General features: G+C 37.6%; 2 protein-coding genes across 2 annotated transcripts in view; one reads left to right on the plus strand and one right to left on the minus strand.

The window, feature by feature from the left end:
* Window positions 1-24674, plus strand: part of LOC135083390 (uncharacterized) — a 122397-nt gene that overhangs the window by 19178 nt on the left and 78545 nt on the right. The gene's annotated exons all lie outside the window — the stretch shown is intronic.
* The window catches only part of LOC135083493 (lysozyme), a 43233-nt gene continuing 39939 nt past the window's right edge, over window positions 21381-24674 (minus strand). Inside the window, exon 5 of the mRNA XM_063978253.1 lies at window positions 21381-21577. Within this exon, the coding sequence (XP_063834323.1) occupies window positions 21447-21577 (131 nt within the window). The 3' untranslated portion in view covers window positions 21381-21446. The remainder of the gene's footprint in view (window positions 21578-24674) is intronic.

Raw genomic sequence — 24674 nt, forward strand, 5'->3', positions numbered from 1 at the left:
AAGAAAATGTGAAGAATTTTATGTTAAAACAACTACTAGAGATAAAGAAGGAAGGTACATCGTGAAATTGCCTTTTAAGACAGAAAACCCAGAGTGCAAAAGAGGAGAGACGAGAAGTATAGCGGTGCAAAGATTAAAAGGGCTGGAAAAAAGATTCGAAAAAGATAACAAATTCAAAGAAAGTTATAAGGCTGTAATAAATGAGTATTTGGAAATGGGACACATGATCGAAGTACTGGAACCAGACTTGGAAAGAGAAGAATCTGTATATTTACCACACCACGCAGTTGTTCGAGAGGACAAGGATACTACTAAGCTCAGAGTAGTATTTAATGCCTCTCAGGTAGGAAAAAATGGGGTATCACTGAATGAAAACCTCATGGTGGGACCAACCATTCAGCCAGACTTGAGACATTTAGTGATGAAGTGGAGACTGTCGTACATTTGTCTTACAGCAGATATTGTTAAAATGTACCGGCAAATAAAGGTACACGAAGATGACACTAACTTTCAAAGATTGGTATGGAGAAATAACCCTAATGAGGCAATCAAAGATTTCAAACTTGTTAGAGTGACTTTCGGTACTGCTTCAGCTCCATTTTTAGCAGTTCGAACGCTTCAACAAGTGGCAAAGGATGAAGGTCTTAATTATCCTTTAACGGTGGATAAAGTGAGAGAAAACTTCTACATGGATGACATGATGAGCGGTTGTGAATCTGTAACAGAAGGAATAGAATTATATACACAAATGAAAAGTTTACTCAATAAAGCGGGATTCAGATTACAGAAGTGGACGAGTAATGACGAAGAATTGCTAAAAATGATTAAGAACAGGGAAAATGAACAGGAAAACGGGAAGGAAAAAGAGGAATGTAAGGATGGGATAACAATAAAAATGGATGAAGTAATAAAAATTTTGGGACTTACCTGGGAACGGCACAGTGATCATTTCAGATATAAAGTTGATCTTCCAGAACTGCTACCACCTATTACTAAAAGAAAAATAATAGCAGATATATCACGCCTATTCGATCCCTTAGGTTGGGTTACACCATGTATAATCATAGCAAAGGTGTTGATACAAAAGCTGTGGATAGCGGGGATTGATTGGGATGATGAAGCACCTAGTAAAATACTGCAGGAATGGTGTACTTACCGGGAAGACCTGAAAAGCATAAGCGAAGTGAAGATTCCTAGATGGCTTGGAACAAGATTAAATGACGTCAAGAGGGAACTCCACGGGTTCTGCGACGCCTCGAAGGTAGCATACGCCGCTGTGGTATACATCCGAACTATTGATGCGGAAGGGAATATCCATGTGTCGTTGGTAACAGCAAAATCTAAAGTGGCACCTATCAAACAAGTGTCTATACCAAGGCTGGAATTATGCGGAGCTGTAGAGCTTACACGATTAATGCTGGAGACGTCTAAGGTTCTAAATATTGAACATACAAACCTGCATGCATGGACGGATTCCACAATAGTTTTAGCCTGGTTAAACAGCTTGCCCAGCCGATGGAAGGTATTTGTAGCCAATCGCGTCTCTGAAATACTTACCAACTTAAATCCTAATCAGTGGTCACACGTAAGTACTCAGGAAAATCCAGCAGACTACGCATCCAGGGGAGTTACACCTTCAGAGCTGAAAAATAAATCACTGTGGTTAAATGGTCCGGAGTTTTTGATGACTAAAAATATAAATTACAAAAAACCTACAGAATTAACAACCGAAATAGAAGCCATCAAAGTTCACAACATAACAACTGAAGAAGATTTCTTCGAAAGATTTTCGAAACTGAGAAAATTAATAAGAGTAACAGCATACTGTCGAAGATTTTTACAAATGAAGAAACCGAAATCTGAACGAAAAGACAATGAGTATTTAACTACAAAGGAAATGGAAAAGGCGTTAGAAGTTTGCATAATAAGAGATCAAAAAATTAAATTTGAAGAAGAAATTGAAGCTATAAAAAAGAATATTCCAATTAAAAACAATTCATTAAAATCTCTAAATCCATTTATAGATGAAACAAATTTACTAAGAGTCGGTGGGAGATTAGAAAAATCTCATATGGCATCAAGTCGTAAGCATCCAATTGTCATGGCAAAGAGCTCTAAACTCACGGCCTTGCTGATTGCAGACGCTCATCATCAGACGTTACATGGCGGGCCGCAGTTAACATTGAATTACTTACAGAACAAGTACTACATTATTGGAGCTAAACAATTAGTTAAAACCCATGTGAGAAAATGTGTTGATTGCGTGAAGAATAAAGGTCAGACTTACCAACAATTGATGGGACAGCTACCTGCAGTGAGGGTCACACCAGCTCGTCCTTTTTTACGAAGTGGAGTGGACTTTGCAGGTCCTATCCAAATCCGCACTACAAGGGGTCGGGGTTATAAGTCCTATAAAGGATACATATGTTTGTTCGTATGTATGGCGACCAAAGCCGTACATGTGGAGGCGGTCAGCGAACTTACATCGCATGGCTTTCTTCAAGCTTTTAAAAGATTCGTCGCCCGTAGAGGTCCTTGCTCAGATATTTGGAGTGACAATGGCACGAACTTTGTGGGAGCAGCAGCAGAAATACAAAAGCTCTTCTCCAATGAGAAAGACAGTATCCTTCCAGAAATAGCTGAACAATTGGCCAACAACAATACAACCTGGCATTTTATCCCACCTCACGCGCCCAACTTCGGTGGACTATGGGAGGCTGGAATTAAATCCGTTAAGTTCCACCTCAAACGAGTCATTGGCAATTCCACCTTGACATACGAAGAAATGTCGACAGTGTTAGTACAGGTCGAAGCTTGCCTAAATTCGAGGCCTTTATCTAAGCTGGACGGAGATCAGGAAAATGAAGTGTTAACTCCAGGACATTTTCTTGTGGGTGAACCTCTAGTCACAGCCCCAGATCGAAATTACGAGAACTCAAATATAGGCTCACTTAGACGATGGCAGTACACTCAACGTATGACTCAAGAATTCTGGCGTAAGTGGTCTAAAGAATATTTGAACCAATTCTTCCACAGATATAAATGGGCCACACAAGCCCCACAACCTAAAGTAGGAGACATAGTGTTGATTAAAGAGGATGGTCTTCCGCCATGCAGATGGTTTTATGGTAAAATTGTGGATGAACATCCAGGTCAAGATGGAATTACGAGGGTGGTCACAGTAAAGAGCAAAAACTCTTTGTTAAAACGCCCTACAAATAAAATATGTGTTTTACCTGTAAGTGATTGAACTTACATTTATTATTTAAGTTTTCTGTTTATATTTTAAACTTGTTTTTTAGTTTTTCGGTTTATATTACTTTGTAATTGTTTTATTTTGTAAGCCCAGCAAAGATAAATTCTATTTTAGCGCGACATTTTGATAAGGTATTTTTTTAATTTCTTTTATAAGGACAATTATATCAATTTGTCCTTGGCGGGCAGTTAATGTACAAGTGTTTACAAGAACAAAGTTCGTAAAACTACCAATAGATGGCGCTGTGCTTACTTAGCTCTCGCAAGTGAAGTATTCGGAGGGCCCTTTATATAGTAAAATCTGTTTGTATGAAATCAACTATCTTTGGAACAATATACCGTTGTTTGCGAAGTTGGCTTTTATTTAGCCTAGCATTCCCTCGACTGGACCTGGGGTGTGTACAAGTTATTAGCTGTGGTTCTAGTAAACAGCGATTGAGGGTCTTAGTTTATGTAAACTGTAACTTTTGGCATAGTTATCTTTATCTTCCGGGTATTTGAATGCTGAGTCTGAGTTCACTCCATGAAGTCCGTTTGTATTTATAGTTTGTGCCATGTCAATAACAGGATTATGCCAGTGAGGATCTATTAATTGGTGGGTCTCTATCGGTTCGTCTATTTTTAGTATCTACTCCTTGTCAATACAGTTTTCGGAAAATATAGATTCCAAACTATCATTTGCTTTTCGGGTTTTTTAAGAAATCATCCCCAAGGGGGAAATGAGGTGACAAAGTCTGAAAACCAACATATTATGTATTTGTATGGTTTTTGGGTCGCTAATTACGGAAACAATATGCGATAAAGATTTTCTATTACATACTAAAAAGCCGCGGGAAAAAGCTAATTTTTACCCTTCAAGTGTCCCCGAATTGCGAATGAGACACAATATAAATCAATTGTTACGCGGTCACGCGATCGCTTGAGGCTTGATGGGGGTAAATAATAGATTTTCCTGGTAAAATTATATCTATTAGTTGAATAATAAGATCACAAGTCACTACAACACTAACAATAAACCTTCTTGGTATTGCTGATGGTCAAATTATTTTCATCCATTTTCCGTAATTAAGACAGGGTCTGGTCGGCGGTGTTCTGTGTAACCAAATACCCCACATAATGATGTGATGTTAGCTGTCGGCCAGTTCTTAATTGGTGGCTATTTTTAGGGAAACTACCAGAGTTATTATGTGAAAAAGCTGTGGAGTTGGTGGAGACAATTTCCCCCTTTCCCTGTTGTGTCACTGTAGTGATCAATAGGACTATTCCTACCTCTCGTTCCTACCGCTGCAACTTCTGTGCAGCTGTGTAGCTAGGATCTACAGCGTGACCGCCCCTAGAAACCCAACCAGAACAGGGCAAGTTTGTACCTGCAGTAAAAAAAAGTTACTTACCTAGTAACTTTTTTTACTACCTACTTACTTAAATAAATTCTCAGAAAGTTTCAAGCATATAACTCTATTAGCACTCATTATTTTACTTTCTGTGCAACGAGACAAACATAATAACTTAAAAGCTTAAGCAAGTAAGCTTTTATCTTATTTATTCTTAGGCTGGGTTGTACCATCTTACTTTAACTTTAACAAACGTCAAAAATCTGCGAAACTCCATACAAAAAGCACCGGTTATCGGTATAGTTACGGTTAAAGTTATGTGGTGCAACTCAGCCTTAGAGTTATCATTTTATCATCGATATTATTTCAAAAATGTTTTTTTTTATCACAACATAACTACTTGTTCTCATAACACCATCCATTATTGTACTACTGAAGATCCGAGCTAAAAGTTCATACAAATTCACCTAATTACGCGATTACAGCCTAGTGCACCTTACAGAAATCGTACACTGATCTTTATTACCATTAAAGTAAGGCTAAATTGTACGAAATTCGCGGTTGGTTGTACGAAACCATTGGTCATAATTATGTGATAATTAGCCTACATTGCGATGGTATTTAGGTGCCATTAATTAGACCCTCATTGAATAGTGTAGGAAGAAATTTAACTGGATGGTATAACCTATTGACTTTCTAGTTTGAATTGCATGCTACATGTTTTGTCTTGCACAGTCAATAAAACAAATGATATAGTATTAGAAAGGCTATTAATTTGATTCCAAACGTTATCCTACAGAGTTTGAAATAATTAACTAAGGGGCTTTTTTTCAGTAGCTTTTTTAATCCTTTGAAAGTACCGATGGGGCTTTTTTCAGGCCTCATATACTGAGGTAATTCATATACTCTCTATATGAATTACCTCAGTGGTAGATATATAGTGGTAAATATATTGACTTGGCCATCGCATGAAAACACGTGTAAATTAAATTATTTAGTGCGATGGCCAAGTCAATAATTTATGTAAAACGTTAAAGATTTCCTGGCCTGGACTTGGTATTACATGGATCTCACAACTTTTTACCGTAGAACAACTGAGTTGCGAGACTTGGTTTTTTTGACAAGTATTGTTTTTGATGGGATACTCTTTTTAAGAGTGATCCAGCGGTTCAACGCTAATATGTAGATGGACGCAAACTGGCCACTTGACCTATTTAAGTCACAAAAGGCTAGTTGCACCGAGACGTGCGTAGGCGCAGTATAATGAATTCTGACATTCTGCCCGTTGCCTACGCTTGCCGTGACGTAGGTACGAAGTGGGAATCGTGGGAAATTCCCAATTTTTTACGATCACATCGTGTAGGAAAATGTAACGGTTTCATTTGACTTGAAGTAGCCGTTTTTTGTTTTGTTCTTTATTCTTATTGCGTTTAGACAAAGATCAATGTAGTAGATATAAAAAAATCTAAACTAAGTTTTAAATAGGATTCCTCTCTAAGAATATTAGGTTAATTTTTTGATACCTGCGAGCAATGACTACGGAACTATGGTGGTTCATCACGTTTGATAACTCATAATCAAGCCACACGTTAGGATAGAATATAAGGTGGTGCATACGTGAGTCTCATACACATCAGAATAATCCATCAAAAATAACATCTAAACTTAAATAAAAATGTTTATTTAGAGATGCCATGCCATCATCCTAAAACATGCGTAAACCATCATTATTTACTAATAACCTTAATAACGTTACATCTTATGCCTTGATCACACGTACCGAGCAAACGGGCGAGACAGTGCTCTCGGCCGAGTACTCGGTGTGTATGAACATTACGCCGAGTGCTCGGCCGAGCGCTCCAGTATGTGACTCGCGCACCCAACTGTCTCGACCGAGTAAACATTTTACTGTCTCGCCAGTTTACTCGGTACTTTTATTTACTGCATTAATGACTCTCCTTTCTCCTTTTCAACCTAAACACCACCACTGACTGCTGCACAACTTGCAGGAAGGCCCTGGATGCAGGCCGCTACCAACCGTGCGATGTGGAAGTCATTGGGGGAAGCCTATGTTCAGCAGTGGACGTCCTGTGGCTGAAATGATGATGATGATGACTGCTGCACTAAGATTGCTCACTAAGAATGGTGACTGACTGACTGTCTGACTGACTGACTGACTGACTGACTGACTGACTGACATAGTGATCTATGAACACACAGCCCAAACCGCTGGACGGATCGGGCTGAAATTTGGCATGCAGGTAGATGTTATGACGTAGGCAATAGGCATCCACTAAGAAAGGATTTTACGAAACTCCACCCCTAAGGGGGTAAAACGGGATCCAAACGTACGAAGTCGCGGGCGGCCGCTAGTTAAATACATATAGCACATCATTAAAATGATTAAATCACCATCGACGCTAATTAACATAATCTGTCTGTTATTTAAATAAAGATAAATATCAATTTTTTGCTTCTAGTTTATCTAGACTACAATTTAGCTACTACTCGATTGACGGATGGCACTAGAATTAAAAGTTCAAGGCGATTTTAAAAACCATAATGACACAATAGTGATGTCATCTTATAAATCAAATGATCATAATGGAGTTTGCAGAATTCCAGTTTTGAACGAAATAATATTATGGTTTGATTAATAAATATTGTGTAAACTGTAGGATTATTATTTCGGTAAGGATGAGAACTCTAGTAAAACATTTGAATATACATTTTGTCGAGAAATATATTTATAGCCTATGTCACTAAGAAATATGTATAGCTTTCTGCAGGATTCAAAATCGATTTAGTAGTTTCTTGCATTGACTTTGACATTTGCTGAACAGAAAAGTTCTTGAGTGGCGACCACGGGCCGAAATACGTAGGCAGGCTCCTCAGTAGGTGGACCGACGATCTGGTGAAGGTCGCGGAGGTGCCTGGACGAGGGCGGCGCAGGACCGGCCGTTATGGAGACCTTGGGGGAGGCCTTTGTCCAGCAGTGGACGTCATTTGGCTGAAACGAACGAACGAACTCCGGGATATCTGATGATGAAGAGGATAAGAAATTCTTTACCAAGTACAGTCTTCACATAAACTTTAACATTGTGGCTTTTATGCAGTTGCAGCAGGAGCTATTATACAACAAAAATATAGTTTAATAATGTGCTTGACTGTACTAGTCTAAAAGTATTCAAGCACACACAAGTCAGTTCATTCATGAGACTCGACCTCGGCAGATATTAATTCGCTTTTAATTAAGAACTGGCTGCAACGCCCACCTGCAGGAAATTGGACCTAGACATAGACAATATTGCACGGATAGAGTCCATGGAGGCACTATTTTGCTGCTTTTTTCTATCTTTGTTGAAGCTCTCACCTCACAGTTTCATGGGTTTTTAAAACAAATCTTATTTTTATTCTATTATGTTCTAGACTGCTTGAAAAAACAGGATTGATATGTTACCATCTGCATTAAATTGAGCCGTAGACATATACAATATTGCATGGATAGACACATCGAGGCACTATTTTGTAGCTTTCTTCTATATTAGAACGTAACAGTTTCACACGTTCTGAAATCATAATCTATTTTGATTTTTATTCTATTGTTTACACAGTACACAGACAGTTCAATAAAACATAGCTTCATAGTTATTAATCTCTGTAGAAAGTTTTCAGTGGGACTATAAGTGCTTACATTTATTTACTTTTGCTCTCGGCTTTTCTCGCATTTCCTTTTTCATCCCTGGTACTACCAATCTTTCTTACTGAAATACTTACGGTACGCTTATGAATCTTGCAAAATTGCAATAAGCCTAGGCGCAGACCACCGATTTTTCGTCGGCGGATAGTTGAGTCGGGCAGTTGATCAGTATGGGCATACAAATTAGAATCGGGCCAAACTAGCGGCCGATTAAAAATCGGTGGTCTGCTCCTAGGCTAAATGTTATCAATGAGAAACTTCGAACGTTCGCATACTTAGGGCAACAATGGTCTAGACTATTCTTGAATATCTGTTATTTAAATAAAATATAAACACATCAAGCCACTTTACATACAGACCGTCATTCAATTTCTTTACGACGACATAATTCACACGTCTGTACAAGAGTCGTTTTCCATAAACGAATTACCGAAACTCAGTATACCGCAGAAATATTTTTCGGCCTTAATTTGCATGTCAACCGAGGCTTAAACATAATGGAAATTAATGAAGCAGACTCGCTCTTCCAGTCTTCCCATTCACAAATAATTATTTGCGATCTTCTCAAGAGTGATGATAGACGATAGACTCGAGATCTGAGGAACGCTCTGAGTAAAGTGCAATAGAAATTAATTGCTAATATTGTTTTTTTTTTAATTGTTATTTGTATATTATTGAAGTTTTATATGTAAAACTAGCGACCGGCCGCGACTTCGTACGCGTGGATCCCGTTTTACCCCCTTAGGGGTGGAGTTTCGTAAAATCCTTTCCTTAGCGGATGCTTACGTCATAAAATCAGCCCGATCCGCCAAGTGGCTTGGGCTGTGCGGCTGTGCGTTGATAGATCACTATGTCAGTCAGTCAGTCACATTTGAGTTATATTTAGATTAGCAAAATCAGCTTGTCGTCGGTCTATCGATATCAAGAACTGCTACAATTTCATTGAAGGACAGATACGATACGGGATAGAAAAATAAAAATTTAAACGTGCACTTACCGCCCATATTTCTGGTATGCCTTAATTATAAGGCAATCGTGATTCCACCTCCACACTCGACAATGGGTGGCGCCCACGCGTGGCTAGCATCAATGGAGTCCGTAGATCACCATGGTGTTTGTAATCCACTTTTTACGACCGGTGAAACTCTTGTATGTTTTTGATACTGTGGCATGCGTAAAATATGTTTAGAGCTTTTTTGATTCGTAGTTAACGCAACCAATTGTAAAATTTTATTACTTGTGGTTAAATATGAGGAATGCGCTTTTAAACAATGATTAGCTTGACTTTTAGTACAATTTTTAAATCACATTTTATAATTTGCTGATATTTATTAATTATTAACAAAGCTTGTTAGTGAGTAACAACCTGGCTGACAATAGTGACTGAGTTACTTGCGCTGCTTCTTCTCAGCACTGGCCCATTTATTGTCCCGAAGCAGTGGTAGGGTTAATAATGGGGCGTGTAAAAGTGCTTTTTAAAAGCCTACTTGCATAAATAAATGATTGAGTTATTTTTATTACTTTTATGAGTTTGACGATTATTGCTTATTGCAAAAAGTGTCGCAGTGCGTTCATACTCAACACTACCTTTAGTGAAAATCGTTCGCTTTGAAAATGACTATAATATTTATTTTCTTACCATAATTTAATTTTACATGGTTTTGGGTAATTTATTTTATTTAATAACTATGTAGGTACAGATTTACACAACAGGTGGCCAAATGTTATGAGGTTTTGTTTCTTCAAGTCAAATTAAATTTTACTAGTTATTGAGATGAGTTCTGTTTCAATCCCAAAACATAGGTGAATAATAAGATTGTATTATGATAATAGCACAATATCATAACAACTATGCATAGTAAAACAGCTATTATACTATAATTTCAAATTAAGCGAATGTCAAAGCGATGCCTATCACAAAACATCGTGATAACCATAATACAAGTTATTTAAATTTAAACACACTTCTTTTTAGCACTGTTAGATCTACAGACGCTTTAAATTCCAATTTCCAGGCAAAAATCTTTAATCATATACTACTATCTGAATAATAACAGAATCCCCGCTGCTATTAAATATAATAACAACACAACGAAACAATAAATGTATTCAGATATTATCAAACTAAGGAAAAACCTATTTTGAATTTACTAGCGATTTATGTAAAAACCTTATTTGGTATCGAACTAATATTTTGAGGATGAACTTTTATATTTAACGTTTTGAATAAGTTATGGTCTTATTGTGTATGTTTAGTGTTAACTTGTTCTATTTAGAGATTCGGGTGTGAATGTGTTAGCTGAAAAACAGCGGTTCAAAACTAAGTACAGAATAAAATATTTTTATTTTATTTTGTTTGGAAAACATACAGTGAAACAATAACAGATTAATAACCACTGCTTAAGAAACTTTACACAATTTACATGTTTTCGCATATGTAAAAGCTCGTGATTGCTTGATTACTGATTAATTGGACCAGTTACTGGATTAACGTTATTCTGTATGTAGATTTACTTGAGTAAACGTTCATAATTAAGCCACATAACAAGCTTAAACTTTGAGTACTTACATAGTTTTAGTTCTTGACTACACATGAATGGAAGTCGAACCTTAATTTCGAACTCCTCTTATGTTCTTCTGATTAATTTCGTTGCGGGTCCAATGACAGTTTAACTTTCCCCCGGGACAAACTTGACCTTCATTGGTTGGGTTTTTGTGGCGGTCAAGCTGTAGATCCTGGCTACACAGGAGTTGCAGTGGTGGGAACGAGAGGTGGGAATAGTCCCGTTTTTTTTTTTACACATGAATGGTGTTTTTTTTTTCGAAAAAAGGTGAAACCAATTGGTAATGAACAAACCACCTGAAGAAGATAGTAGTCAGTGGATGAAAAAATGGAATCAGCTTCACCTTTCGTTACAGTCTGCAATTATTTTTCTATCCTCAACGAGAAACTTACCTGTAGGCCTAGCGCTAGCGTAGATATAGTGCAATTTTATCGATTTAATTATCGCGATAAACCCGATGACGTTTGTCGTCAAAAATCATTGATAAGTTTTTATCACGGTGCGCATCGCAACGTGGTAGATCAGAATCGCTCAGCCCATGACCAAGCTCCAACCTGGCTGCTCAACAGAATGTTAGTCGGGTGCACCCACGCTTCGTGTGGGCCGTGACACGCCGTCTTACTTTCCAATATTTGACGCTCGCTTTGTATCGAGCGGTGCTGAGATTGCGTCTAATTATGAATGGATGAGTAGTGTTTAGACATTCCATCATTGTAATTGACGTTTGGTTCCAGCTGAGTAGGTAGTTCAAGCCCCGCGAATCGAGACACAACATAATCAATTGTCACGCGGTCATATGCGACCGCTTGGGGATTGATTGGTATACTAGAGTGTCGGATTCATTCTATAGTCGGTTGCATAAAACGTTCCTACTTTTCCGTGGATGTCGTAAGAGGCGGCTAAGGGACAAATGTGTGAACATCTGGCTTTCCCAACCCGTTTGGCCAGTACGAAGAGTGTATGCCAAAATTGCCAAATCTTCTATTTGCCATTGGTAAAATTAGAGAGGGTCTGCTCCTGCTTTGGAGACTAAATGACTCGATGATGATGAATTTACAGGAAATAAGTTTTATTTAGATGAGCAAGTACGGACAATAGTCATCAAACAGCTGTGACATCTAAGTTGTTAGATGCTGCCTAGAATTAAATTTTGTTCTGGCTGCTCTAGTAACTACAGAAGGAGTGAGTAAGTATTCGCTTCTATTTATAGTATTATAGCATCTGTCTTGCGAATCATACGTAATATCGACTTAAAAAGAACCCTCAGTCAAGAGTGGAAAGGATCAAATTAGAAACGAAATCCATAAAATTTCATACATTCCCCGGATTCCATCACTTTCCTAATTAATGTTTCAGTTGTATTTTTTTCTCCGCGTAACCTTCGCGTTGTTAAAATACCAACAATCGATGGCAAAGAAATGTGTTTGCTCAAATACATTCGTTAAGAAGCATGCTCACTTGTTTTCTGTAAGTTCTTTGGCGAATGCGTCCGTACTACTAATACTACTGCATTCTATGAATGGTCGAGTTAGAAAATTGATAAAAATGATTGATAGCGTGAGCCGCGGAAAGGCTTAAAATTATGCTTAGAGACGTTTTGTCTAGTTTTAAAGAAACTATTTTTCTGCTTAGTAGCAGTTTTGGACTACCAAAGGTTAATTAAAGAGATAGTGTTTTGCCTTTTGTAGGCTGTTTTATGTGCGATAAAGTCGCTGAACCGACTATATGTGGGTTCTTGAATGGAACTTACATTATACTGCATTATTATAGTATTTAGTAGTGTAGGAGGCCTACTTATGGCATTCCTTGGAGTCCAGATTTCCAGATTGATGACGATGGCATTGATCTTGAACTATAATATGTATATCATTTGCAAGACATGGTTACTTCCTGACAAAGGTTGTTCTTCTGATTAATTTCGTTGCGGGTCCAATGACAGTTTAACTTTCCCCTGGGACAAACTTGACCTTCACTGGTTGGGTTTTTATTGGCGGTCAAGCTGTGGATCTTGGCTACCCAGGAGTTGCAGCGGAGGGACGAGAGGTGGGAATAGTGTCGTTCCTGACAAAGGTACAAATATTTTATTCATCTTAGTGCGTACTACGTGCGTACTCGTCAAGTCCTACAGTGTAGGCTAGTGAAGATGCTCCTTTAAGAAAACATTTTGCGATCACCAGTTCCTCGGAATCGGGAAAAAAACGTCACCAATCGATCAGGGATGTCAACGACCTATCCACAGAGTACGGACGTGGGAATCTGCAGCGACATTACCGCGCCATTGTTTTGTTTTTATTGTCTGTGCGCAAGCCATTTTAACTTGACCTGCCATTTTGTTTTCACGAAAAATATTTAGGTGCGAAGTAAACAATAGTAAATCACGAGTAAAGTGATTTGGTGGCAATCGAATAATTTTTAAAATAAAGGATTTTTTTAAATATTTTTTTAATTAAATAATTATTTCGATGTGTTCTACTCCAATAGTTACCAAAGCATTTCTATCATAATTGACATAATTTCACTTCCCATTTAATTAAATATCTAAGGAGATTATATCCGCAGTGGATTGCAATTTCCAACCTACTTAATAAAATATGTTGATTGCTATGTTTTTGATAAACAGCTTGAAGCACCTGTTACAACTCTACAAAAAAGCTCACAATATGACTGGTAATATCGAAAAGCTATGAGAGGTCAAGTTAACTGGCTGTTTTATACAATAACGTAGTTTACATTCCTGTGCCTTGTTACATGACTTATGTTAACTTACAACATCTACTCGTACTCTGTATATTTACTTACTTTTATTTTATTAATACTTACTGTATTTATTTTTTATTACGATTTAATACGATATCTGGATGGATATATGTATAGAACGGTCTTTACTTGGTGTAGAGAATTAGTAACTAAATTATTTAGTAGTTTTCTACACCATTCTCTACTACTCTCGGTCAAATAAAAGATTTATAATTCTGGAAAATTCTAACTTGTTCCCGTGACATCTTCTACATTAGATAACAGTTTTAACCGTTCTGATGTGTAAAGTTACATCGAAATTAGACCAGCTGTTCCTTTTATCGAATGTACAATCCTCTAAAGTTAAAGAAAGTTGTTTTTCTAAGTTAAAGAATAAGTGCGTGGTAAAAGTTGCTACAACCAACTTAAATGATAAATGTTTCAAAGATTAACTAATATTATAAACCAGCTGTTTGCATTCCCAAGTAGAACGGATTTAAGAAACAAATGCCCACACACTGGTTGCGCAACGGTCGTGGCAGCCATGTAGGCATTAACATTTATTAATGAGTTGTAGAGACAGCTAATTCTTGCGGACCAGCTAATATTGCTTTTTCTTAAAGATTAGCATAAGCTTTGATAACATGGTCTTGCGGGTCCAAAGACAGAACTTTCCCCCGGGACAAACTTGACCGTCACTGGTTGGGTTTTTATTGCGGTCAAGCTGTAGATCCTGGCTACACAGGAGTTGCAGCGGTGGGAACGGGAGGTGGGAATAGTCCCGTTTTAAGCATGTTAAGCTGTGCTAATCTTGGACTGTTTGGCAGTTTAAAAGTAGAGAAAGTGCATAATAATAATGATAGTCTTCCTACCGCTGTAGCGTTCACGAGTTGGCGATGTTACAATCAAAACTCATAATAAATCACAAGCAGTAGTGACAGGACCTGCGTCAACTGGTGACCGCAATTCAGGAAAACCTTATTGACCACATCAAATATGCAATTTTCCACATACTATATTAAGTAGGTACACATTTAGATAAGAAAATGTTATGAATATGAATATGGTAGGTACCAAGACAAATGTTAAAAAATTCTAAGACAGTTTATGGAAGATGTTGTTACCGTTTTCAGACACTTTTTTCATCAATATTTCTGTTGCTTTAGTCTCTAACGCATGATGTTTTCACCTTTAATTAAGTTTGCATTTAACAAGTGTTATTTTTTATAGTTACTTTTGTGAAGCCTCAATGTAACCTTGTTAGTGATCAAATAAATAAATATCCATCTTTCACTTCCAAAAAATGAAAGTTTATGGATTCCCTTTCCAAAATTTCGCATTATATTAATCTCTTCACTCACATTTCTTCAGTATGCTTTATCTCTTTCAATCTAAAATGATGTGGAGACAAAAAACTGGACAATCGGTTCCCGCAGATGCATGTCCGATTAAGATCAATCAGTATCGATCATCTGCCTGGATCGGACTATAATTGTGTTTAATTGGATCGATATTCGTATTTTTGTCGGACGAAATCCATTCGGAAGGCTTTTTGAGGTTCTGAATTCAACTTTGGACTTCGAAACCTAACGAACTATCTAGAGTTTAGTTTATGATAGATATCTTTAAGGTGGATCAAGACCTAATAAAGGTAGCAGGATGGCGTTGGATGCAGGCCGCAACCAACGGGGCAATACAAAAATCATTGGGGGAGCCTATGTTCAGCAGTGGACGTCTTGTGGCTGAAATGATGATGATCTGTAAGTAATATTGTTTATAATTGAATTAATCAATCATATTTTTGTTGCAGGTAAATTTTGGAAAAGTCAAATCACATTGTAAGTGCTTATAATAGTGTAAGTCTTCCAAATTGTTTTTAACAAAAGAAATAATAAATGAACAAAATGTATTGTAGTTTTTCACGTTAAACAAGTACCTTCCTATGATAAGAGTTGCAAGTGTTTACGAGCGACTAATGTACCGAAGTCAGGCAATATCTTCATCATAATCAACTCAACCCACTTCAATTTACTGACTGGGCTAGGCTTCACCCAAAGTACGCCTCTGAGTCCTTTAAATATGTTTTTCTATTACACTTATATTATTATGTTTCTTTTCATGTGAAAATAACTGAGTCGAAATCAGTATTTCCAATTACGTGTCACAATGCCACACTTTTTTCTTTTTTTTCACTTTAACATTTTATATTGAAACCCTGACTCCTAAACTAGTGTAAACTGTATTTCAGGAGCCAGTGTCTTCTAAATAGGTAAATACAGACAGTTGGTAGGTAGGTATATTACATGATTTTTCACTAGACACAGATAAACGTTTTCATTATTGTAATTTTTGTCACACAAAATACTAATAAGCAGTCTCGTTAACCCTCGTGGTAGTTAGGCTTAAATGCTTATGAGTGGGTTCACCACGGTACCTGTGGAGTTTGAACCAGCGTTCCTCGGATCTAGAGTCGACCAGTCCGCCACCTTCACCGTTGAGCTGTAGTCGAGTCTTCTAGTAACATGGCCCACTTTTAGCTTGGTCCACAGGTCAAGTCTTTTCTTCCAGTGACTGGGCCCACCTTCAATGTTTTATATTAATAAATTAAACACCAAATCAACAAAAATCTACTCCAGAATCTTAGAGGTAAGCCCAGTCACTGGAAGAAAAACCATTTAAAAATTGGCCCGTGGAACAAGCTAAACGTGGGCCAAGTCACTGGAAGACTCTATTATCACCACATAGTTATGGTTAAATTCAAACTTTGCTTACTTATTTAAATCCAGCACGTCTCCAGTACAAAACCTTGCTTTGTAATAGAAAAAGCGGACTGAAAACAAGAATAACATATTATAAAAATCTGCAAGCGCAAAATCGTAGGTGAAACGGTCGCGCGCAGCCACGGCAATATCCGGGGCTTTGAGAGGACTCCGCGTAGGGTGGCCAGGTAAAGATCGAAAGCCGGACTCTGTGCTTCAGTTGGCCGGACATTTTACTCTAAAAGCCGGTCATGTCACTAGGTGCAATTGTGTCATAGCTCACGAGTGAGTACTATCATCATCAGTTGCCCAACATCCTGATGCGTGCGCTTGATATTATTCTGTGGCTCGACTTTCGCGCGGCAGTTACATAAAAAGCCTAACAAAAGCCGGACAGGCCAGACGAGACAATATTTGGCCGGACAAGACTGCAAAAAGCCAAACATGTCCGGCTAAAGCCGAACACCTGGCTAACCTAACCACGATTAGAGTTTACTTTAAAATTCATGGCTGAGGTAGGTGCTGACAGACGCATTATGGTAGCGTTTCTCAAACTTATATTCCACCTACAGTTAGCCTCAAATAGTGGTAGTTGGCCAAAGTGGCCAAAGGACAATGTTCGTTCTCCATACATTGTTCGCCGTTAGATCAACAGTGGCGAAATAATACTTTCTAGGTTCTAAATGACACAAATCTTTATGTAAGAACAATTATTCCTGGCGGACCAATTCTATAAACTTATTGATAGCAATATTGTTATCATAACCTCTTACTTACTAGTATTGTATTATATTATTTTATGCACATCGATTTGGGAGATGTTCTGTATTGTAGTTGTCGCAGCCAAATTGTATTATAATATTGGACGGGTTTTGGAAATAGCTCGGCGTTCCACTTTTATGATTTACTTACTTACATTTTGCACGTAAATAAATAACATGAATCCTATGTTTACTTTCCACTCTTGACATTTAACACGTGACTTACCAAACTAACTATCTCCATGGTTACCGTCTTAGTCTATGCATGACTAGGGATTGAACAACTTTTAATTGAATATTATTAACAATTCTCGATAATTATTATCGATTGAAAAATATTCGGTATTTGAATCGAAAGATATATTCAATTTTATCAATATCAAAATATTCAATTTTAATAATAAAATAAATATTATTTACTACCACCTATGAAATGTCCTAAAAATTGCCTGGAGCGCTCCCCCAATCCTGGGTTTTCCCTTTCCAAGCTGAGAGGATATCATTTTGGTTCTATCGATACATTATAAAGGTACTTAATATTTGAAATGTATTACCAATTATTGTTATAAGCATTTTGAGCGAATAAAACTTTCAATTCTATTAGAACTTTAGACATTTCTCTCACTTTAAGCGGCATTGGATTTTTCATCGAATTTTGAAACTGTAACCGATATATTAAAGATGATCCCATATTGTTGTCATTGTCTATATCAGTGTTATGATCACAATTCTTTTTATTTTATTCATGACCTTCGACCAGTTGGACACATTAGATAGCTTCTTGTAGTATCGTGCAATATATTTTTAACTTTTAATTAAAATCTAGTCATACTGTAGCAATTTGGACGATTTATTTTATTTACAAGATCGGTATCTTATTGTCTATGATGACCGCAGTCAACATCACTATTACATGGATTCCTAACAATGAAGTACGGCATTGCCTTGTGCCGATTTTACATAGATTTTATCGACACAAATTATGGAACTTCATAGGATATGGAGCAGGCCATGGCCACGCCCTAAAATGTCCGGATGTCGTCATAGTATTATGGAATACATATAAAATACTTTTATTATTTCATTTTTTAATCCTCAAGTGTCCGTTACAATCTAATTAATATTTAAGTATTCAAAAAGTAAGAGATTAATTTTGATACTTTACTGCTGTGCCCAGGAATCTAAGGCGGTTTCTGACAATGTCCTTTGACAACACATTTCAATTAAAAACCAAAGACGTGTTGCGAACTTTTTGGCTACTTTGGGTGCTATTCGACGCTGACTGTACACCTATTGACCTTTGACAAGCGGTATCTGTGGGTCTAGAAAAAGTGCAAATTATAATCGCAAACCAGTCGAAAAGTGGTCGAAAAGCCCTTTTTTTGTATGGAGTTTTGACGGATTCGATTTTCGATTCGATCAAAAAGTGCGTTTTGTCTAGGGGGGCCGATAGTCTAAAGATCGTCTGTGGACCGACGATCTGGTGAGGGTCGCGGGAAGCACCTGGAGGCGAGCAGCGCGGTTGTTGTGGAAATCCTTGGGGGAGTCCTTTGTCCAGGAATGACATTTGAAACAAAAGATAAAAGATAACAGTTACAAAAAGTAGGTTTACTTCAACACCATTACAAATGAGAGAAGATGTACCCATCACCTGTCGTACGTATGGTATGTAAATCATATCATAAACCCTTTACGATTACTTTCAAACTCCCAAACCCTTCGGGGGTTCGTATACCCCAGTTTTAGAAACACTGCATTAGGCAGAACGTGGAAGAAATACGTATGCGAAAAACTTACACGAATTACTTAGTGTGCGATTTGAAAATATTTGGAGTTGGTAGGTATTTGTATGTATTCTTTTTTTGTACGATGATCAGCTGTCTTACGACTTATAAATAATAAATAAACTTAAGATGACAATCAGAATCGTCTACTTGAAAGGGCTGGAAGCTAGATAGTTCTTTATATCTATTAATTTATAGAAGAGGGTGAGAAAGAGTTATTAACTATGCAATAAACGTCAAATATATTTCGACGTTGGAAACAACCTGAAAAAGCGGCAAATGTTTGTGAACAGAAATACTTACTCCTAAAAAGAACATTAACATGAAGCCAGGTGGGTACAATCCCAGAAAATGAATTTATATATCGTTAGCACGCGAGTAAATTGCTCTCTCGCATCTAATATTGCACCGTCAAAGGCCTTTTTACTAAATATATCACTGGATATTGAAATGTAGGAGCTTTGAGAGAATCTCTCTGGTTTGGATTACTAATGTTTGGCCAAAAAACGTTTCCCAAATTATCACATCGCAAACAACGTTTCGCAAATTTTCATTTGGCAAATTCTCATTTGGCAAAACAACTTATTGCAAACTTTTAATTCGCAAATGTCGTTTTTGGCATATTATTGTTTAGCAAATTATTGTTTGGCAAAGTATGTTTTGCCAAATGTTCCATTTGGCAAAAATATTTCACGATAAACTATTTACAAAATAATTTGATTGGTGCACAGAATGGAAAACAAATTAGCTTGATTAGTGGGTTATTATTTTGTTTAGTGGGTAGTTAATTATAATTTGTTCTAAATTAATTTTTATATTTCATTCTCTTTATCGAAATTTCCAAATGATTCATTAACAATAGAGGTGATTCTAGCGCTCGGCGGCCGCTGCCGCGGCACGCTTCGCTCGCCTTCGCGCGTTAAGGGTCACTGTTCTAACCTAACCTAACCTACTATTTTCTGCAATACCTACTTTTTGCAACCATGCTATTCTCTGAAATATCTTTGTTTCACATAAAATTCTTGTGAAAACCATGATCATGTGCCTTATGCTTTGATTTGTAGGTAACGGTGGGTGGGAAGTGTCAATTTGACCAAACAAATTATTTGGGATATAATATTTGGCAAAATAAAGCATTTGCTATATAAACATTTGCCAAGTAAAATTTTGCCAAATGATAATTTGACCAAATGAATTAGTTGCGAAAAGTTCAGTTGCTAAAAGTTCATTTGGGAAATGAAACTTTGGCGATAAGTTGTTTGCGAAGTGAAATTTGGCGAAAAGTAATTTGGCCAAACGGAAGGATACCCTCTGGTTTATCTATGCAACGCCAGAGCGTTTAGTTATAGCAACATTGCGCGCTCGAGCTAAGTCAGTAGAATAAATTACGTCAGGCGTTAAATTGCAGAGGGTAACATTGCGAGTACTTGCGAGCTATATTAAAACCTGAACTTTGAAAGGATTCTATTAAAGCTGAATATAAAGTAAAATCCAAATAAAATCATACAATTTGTAACTTTATTGCAATTGATATAAAATTCCAAAAATGTTTAACCTAGGCACATAATAGCAGTTAACCTTCGAAATTAACATTTATTCATACGCTTTAGTCGTTAGAATTAAAATCTTAATTACTTTTCCAAGTTAACGCTACTGCAACTAATGTATTAAAACTAAATGCTAATGAGATTTAGATTAGCTTAAAATATCTACTTTGATCTGAACACAATTGGGTAAACACACTTAATTATCAAAAAACTAGTCTGAAAACAGTTGAATGAATAAAATTGACGATCAAATTCATTAATTATTCCATTACATTATCATACCTTAATTTGACAACTTAAAGAAGATAATTATGGTGTAGTAAAATTAGCATTATTAACATTCTGTGTGGGATTCGTAATTTGTTCAAAGATTTGGTTTCACTAGGGCTATATTTTATGGAAATATGTAGATCGACTCGACAACACATAAGCTTGGTAGGTACTATTTAGTACCTACTTATTCTGTGACATAAGTGCCTTTTACCTGTGATGCATATTTAGGCACGCGCGCGGATATGAAATGCCCACTTTTTCATAAACGAAAACATGAAATAATGAAATGCGGGCAACCTGCATGCGATCAGATCCGAAATCCGCATCATGGGAAAAAGGCACTTCAACTACTTTTGATGCTTGCTAGATCGTTCCATCCACGAAGACGGGCCCCACTAATTTTTGGTCGAGGGAACCAAGGCGTGGAGTTTGATCCGAGCAATCCGAGCGTCATTATTCTAGTATGCGTGTGCACTCACGGATAATTTAGCGTGTACCGATAACACTTAAACATTAACGGGACTATTCCCACCTCTCGTTCCCACCACTGCAACTTCTGTCTAGTGGCCAGGATCTACAGCTTGACCGTCATAAAAACCCAACCAATGAAGGTCAAGATTGGCGAAGTTTGTTCGCGGTTGTTCGCGGAAGAAAAGTGGGGCGAGTCTTCGTAGATGGAACGATCTATAGCTTGCTACTCGTAGTTTATGTGCTATTGCTGTTCTAAATTCGGTTTCTAGCACCTAGATAGATCTGGCAAGGACTTCTCCTTGCAGTACGAGTAGGAAGGCCAGGCGTTGAAGCCCACTCGGTCGTAGACTCTCTTGGCGCATCGGACGTCGTCTGCCAAGTCTTCGTTGAGGAGGTCTGTAATCAGAAACCCATGATATTACACAAATGTAGAGTAAAATGGTCTTAGTTGCTAAGAGAATAGAAACCTTAATGATTCTTAAGAACCAGTATGGCCACTTAACATTGACCAGCGAGGGGAGTAGGCCAAATTCTCCATTTGCCGCTGGTATATTAGAGGGTCGTACTCCCACTGTGGAGGTTTGTCCCCTCAGAAGATGGTCTAAATGAACTGATGATGATCTAAAAGATATCCCGGCAACATGATAACTTCTTTTGTAAAACCTTTTTGTAAAAGGGTATTTAGGCTCCAACTCACTTTTTGCGAACGTGAAAAACGTAGAGATGAAACACGATGTCAGTTATTGGATAATTTGTCTTATGATTATACTTGTGCCCGTATTCACAAACATTACTATGAGGACTCACAGTGCGCGTGGACGCACAGGGTCACACATCACAGAGCTTTATTCAACGCTGTGTATTCGATTTGCTGCTTTACTTAAGCAAGCAACGTTTGAAAGCAATGAAATTCCTGGTAAAAGTAGAAAGGAAGTAGGTAATATGAGAAAAAACATTCTTTCGACAGGATTATGAGTGACATCAATTTGAAATGAGACCGAGGTTGACGTAAAGTTAATATTTTACTATCTCTCATTGGCTCGGTATCGGGCCGTGAAAAATGCCATCCATATTCTATCGACATTCGCATAAGTATTCGACGAACGTTCCGCTGTAAGGCAGGAAGGGACAGAATGCTCGCGCTTGCATTCTTAAAATTTTAGATTTCGTTCCAACGTCGTCCACTGCTGGACAAAGGTCTCTTGCGTAACAATTTTGTTGCGAATCGTAAAGAAACTAGAGAATTTTATCCAATGATGATGAATGATATAAAATCGATCCGAAGCGACTGTTGATCTTGGAGTCTCCTATCTACTTATTTTGAGTCAACTATGGCGTCGCATAATAACACAGCTTCTAGAATATTTAACTTTACCATCATCATCGCCAGGTAGTTTCTATTGCAGGACTACAGACCTCTCTAATAAACCAGAGGAAAATGAAGGATTTGGCTTTCACTTTCACGTTAACCAGAAAGGTTGGCTTAACGAGAACTTGTATTAAAGTCTAGTGCATAACTAAGGCACGGGATGGGTGACATAGTTATGACGTGACAGAGCATACAAGTCAACCAACTGGAGGAACACAGGAGGCTGTTTTGTGACATAAAACGATGACACAAAACACCCTCCTGTACCGCTCTCATACTTCAAGCACTGACTCAGTTAAACGTTAAACTTTGCAGTAATTTTGTGTGCTACATTTGGAAAAACCACTGGATTCTTTTACATTGTGTATCATAATGCGGGACGAGCGAATTTCTTGCCAACATCTGTGTTCTTCGGTTCACGTATGAGAACTTGGGAATAAATTCATGATTTCGAAGAGGCGCTAGTTCTAATATTTTGAATGCCAGCTTGTAGCTCAGTCACGCTAAAATGGCTCGATGGATTTGGATGAATCTGGGGGCACGGCAGTGCCCCCGCCAAGTCGAGCGCGAAGCAAACACTGCCGTACCATCTTTACTGGAACCATTTCGCCGCATTTTCAGGCCTCTATTTGAGAACCTCTGGATAAGACCAGAACGCAGAAATTTTTGTCATCTAGTAAGCTATAATCACATACTTAAAATCCAAAATTTCAAGTTTGTAGGTCATTTAGTTCCGAAGTTAAGCGAAAGCAAAGTTTCGCATTTACGACACTCACTCACTCACTCACTGATGATCATCAAAATAGAACTAGTACTTCCCATTAACTCAGAGAGCTGAAATTTGGTACAGAGTTAGGGTTTAATGACTACATAAAGGGAAAACTATAAAAACTAGGAAAATCGAAGATCTGGAGTAACACCACATTCATAATCAATACTACTAGCGCCACACCGGCACCGTGGTGTTCGCCTGTACCGCTCATCGCTAGATGGCGTGGCACTTGTTATTAAAACAATTTCTGATTCGTTGTCCATTTTAAAGGTCGTTGAGTTTATTTGTGTTTAATATCGTAAAAAAAATGTCGATGATATTAAAAGAAAAGACGCCGACGTTAAATAATTATGCCACTTTCTACAAAAAGAAGTGAAATCCCACCAAAAACATTCTGTAAAAAATTAGCCAAGTCTCGATGGAGCTGCCTGTTTATCTCTAAAAAGTAATGAAATCTAGACAAAGTCGTGCCAAGTCTATGGTTCCTTACTGCGATTTCTTTATTATTATATTTAATGTTGTGTGACTTGGCCGTTGAACAATCTTTATTAAGATAATCATACATAAGTATTATTGAAATACGCAGCTTTATTAAGCCTACAATTGACTGGTTATTGAATCAACGTTTTCCAAGTGCAATTTATTTTCCATCGTCAATGGGTAGCGATTTTGGCGACAAATTGGTACAATGGTGTCATGGAGCATCTGGTTTGTTACCCTTCAACGGCCAAGTCACACAACATTAAATATAATAATAAAGAAATCGCAGTAAGGAACCATAGACTTGGCACGACTTTGTCTAGATTTCATTACTTTTTAGAGATAAACAGGCAGCTCCATCGAGACTTGGCTATTTTTTTACAGAATGTTTTTGGTGGGATATTCTTTTCAGGATTTTCCATACTGGATGCGTTCAGGTTAAAGTGAACTCTATACATTTTGTATCGATGCAATCTGACCGTGTGGGCTTAAACAGAGACATAAACCGCACAGTTGACAGATGACAGTTAAATGACCGCTGACAGATTGCCCTGACCGACAATATTCATACATGATGCGGGCTGCGTTCTTTGACCTAACCGCAGAACGCATTCAATGTGGAAAATCCTTTAAACTATCTTCTTCTCTGCCTGGTGGCCCATTCATTTATTTGGGGTCGGCCCTCCGCGTCATGCGTCTCCAAACGGCTTGGTCCTGATTTGTCCCACACTTGGTTACTTGGGCTTCTTTAAGAAAATCCTTTAAACTATAAGTTTTTAAATCTTTTTAAACATTTCAATGGATTTAATTTATTTAGAAACGCGTTTATTTTCCAAATACATTAACGAGGTTACGTTTTCATTAGCGCAATA

The sequence above is a fragment of the Ostrinia nubilalis genome, chromosome 23 (genome assembly GCF_963855985.1).
Source record: "Ostrinia nubilalis chromosome 23, ilOstNubi1.1, whole genome shotgun sequence".
In the NCBI taxonomy this organism is placed as follows: domain Eukaryota; kingdom Metazoa; phylum Arthropoda; class Insecta; order Lepidoptera; family Crambidae; genus Ostrinia; species Ostrinia nubilalis.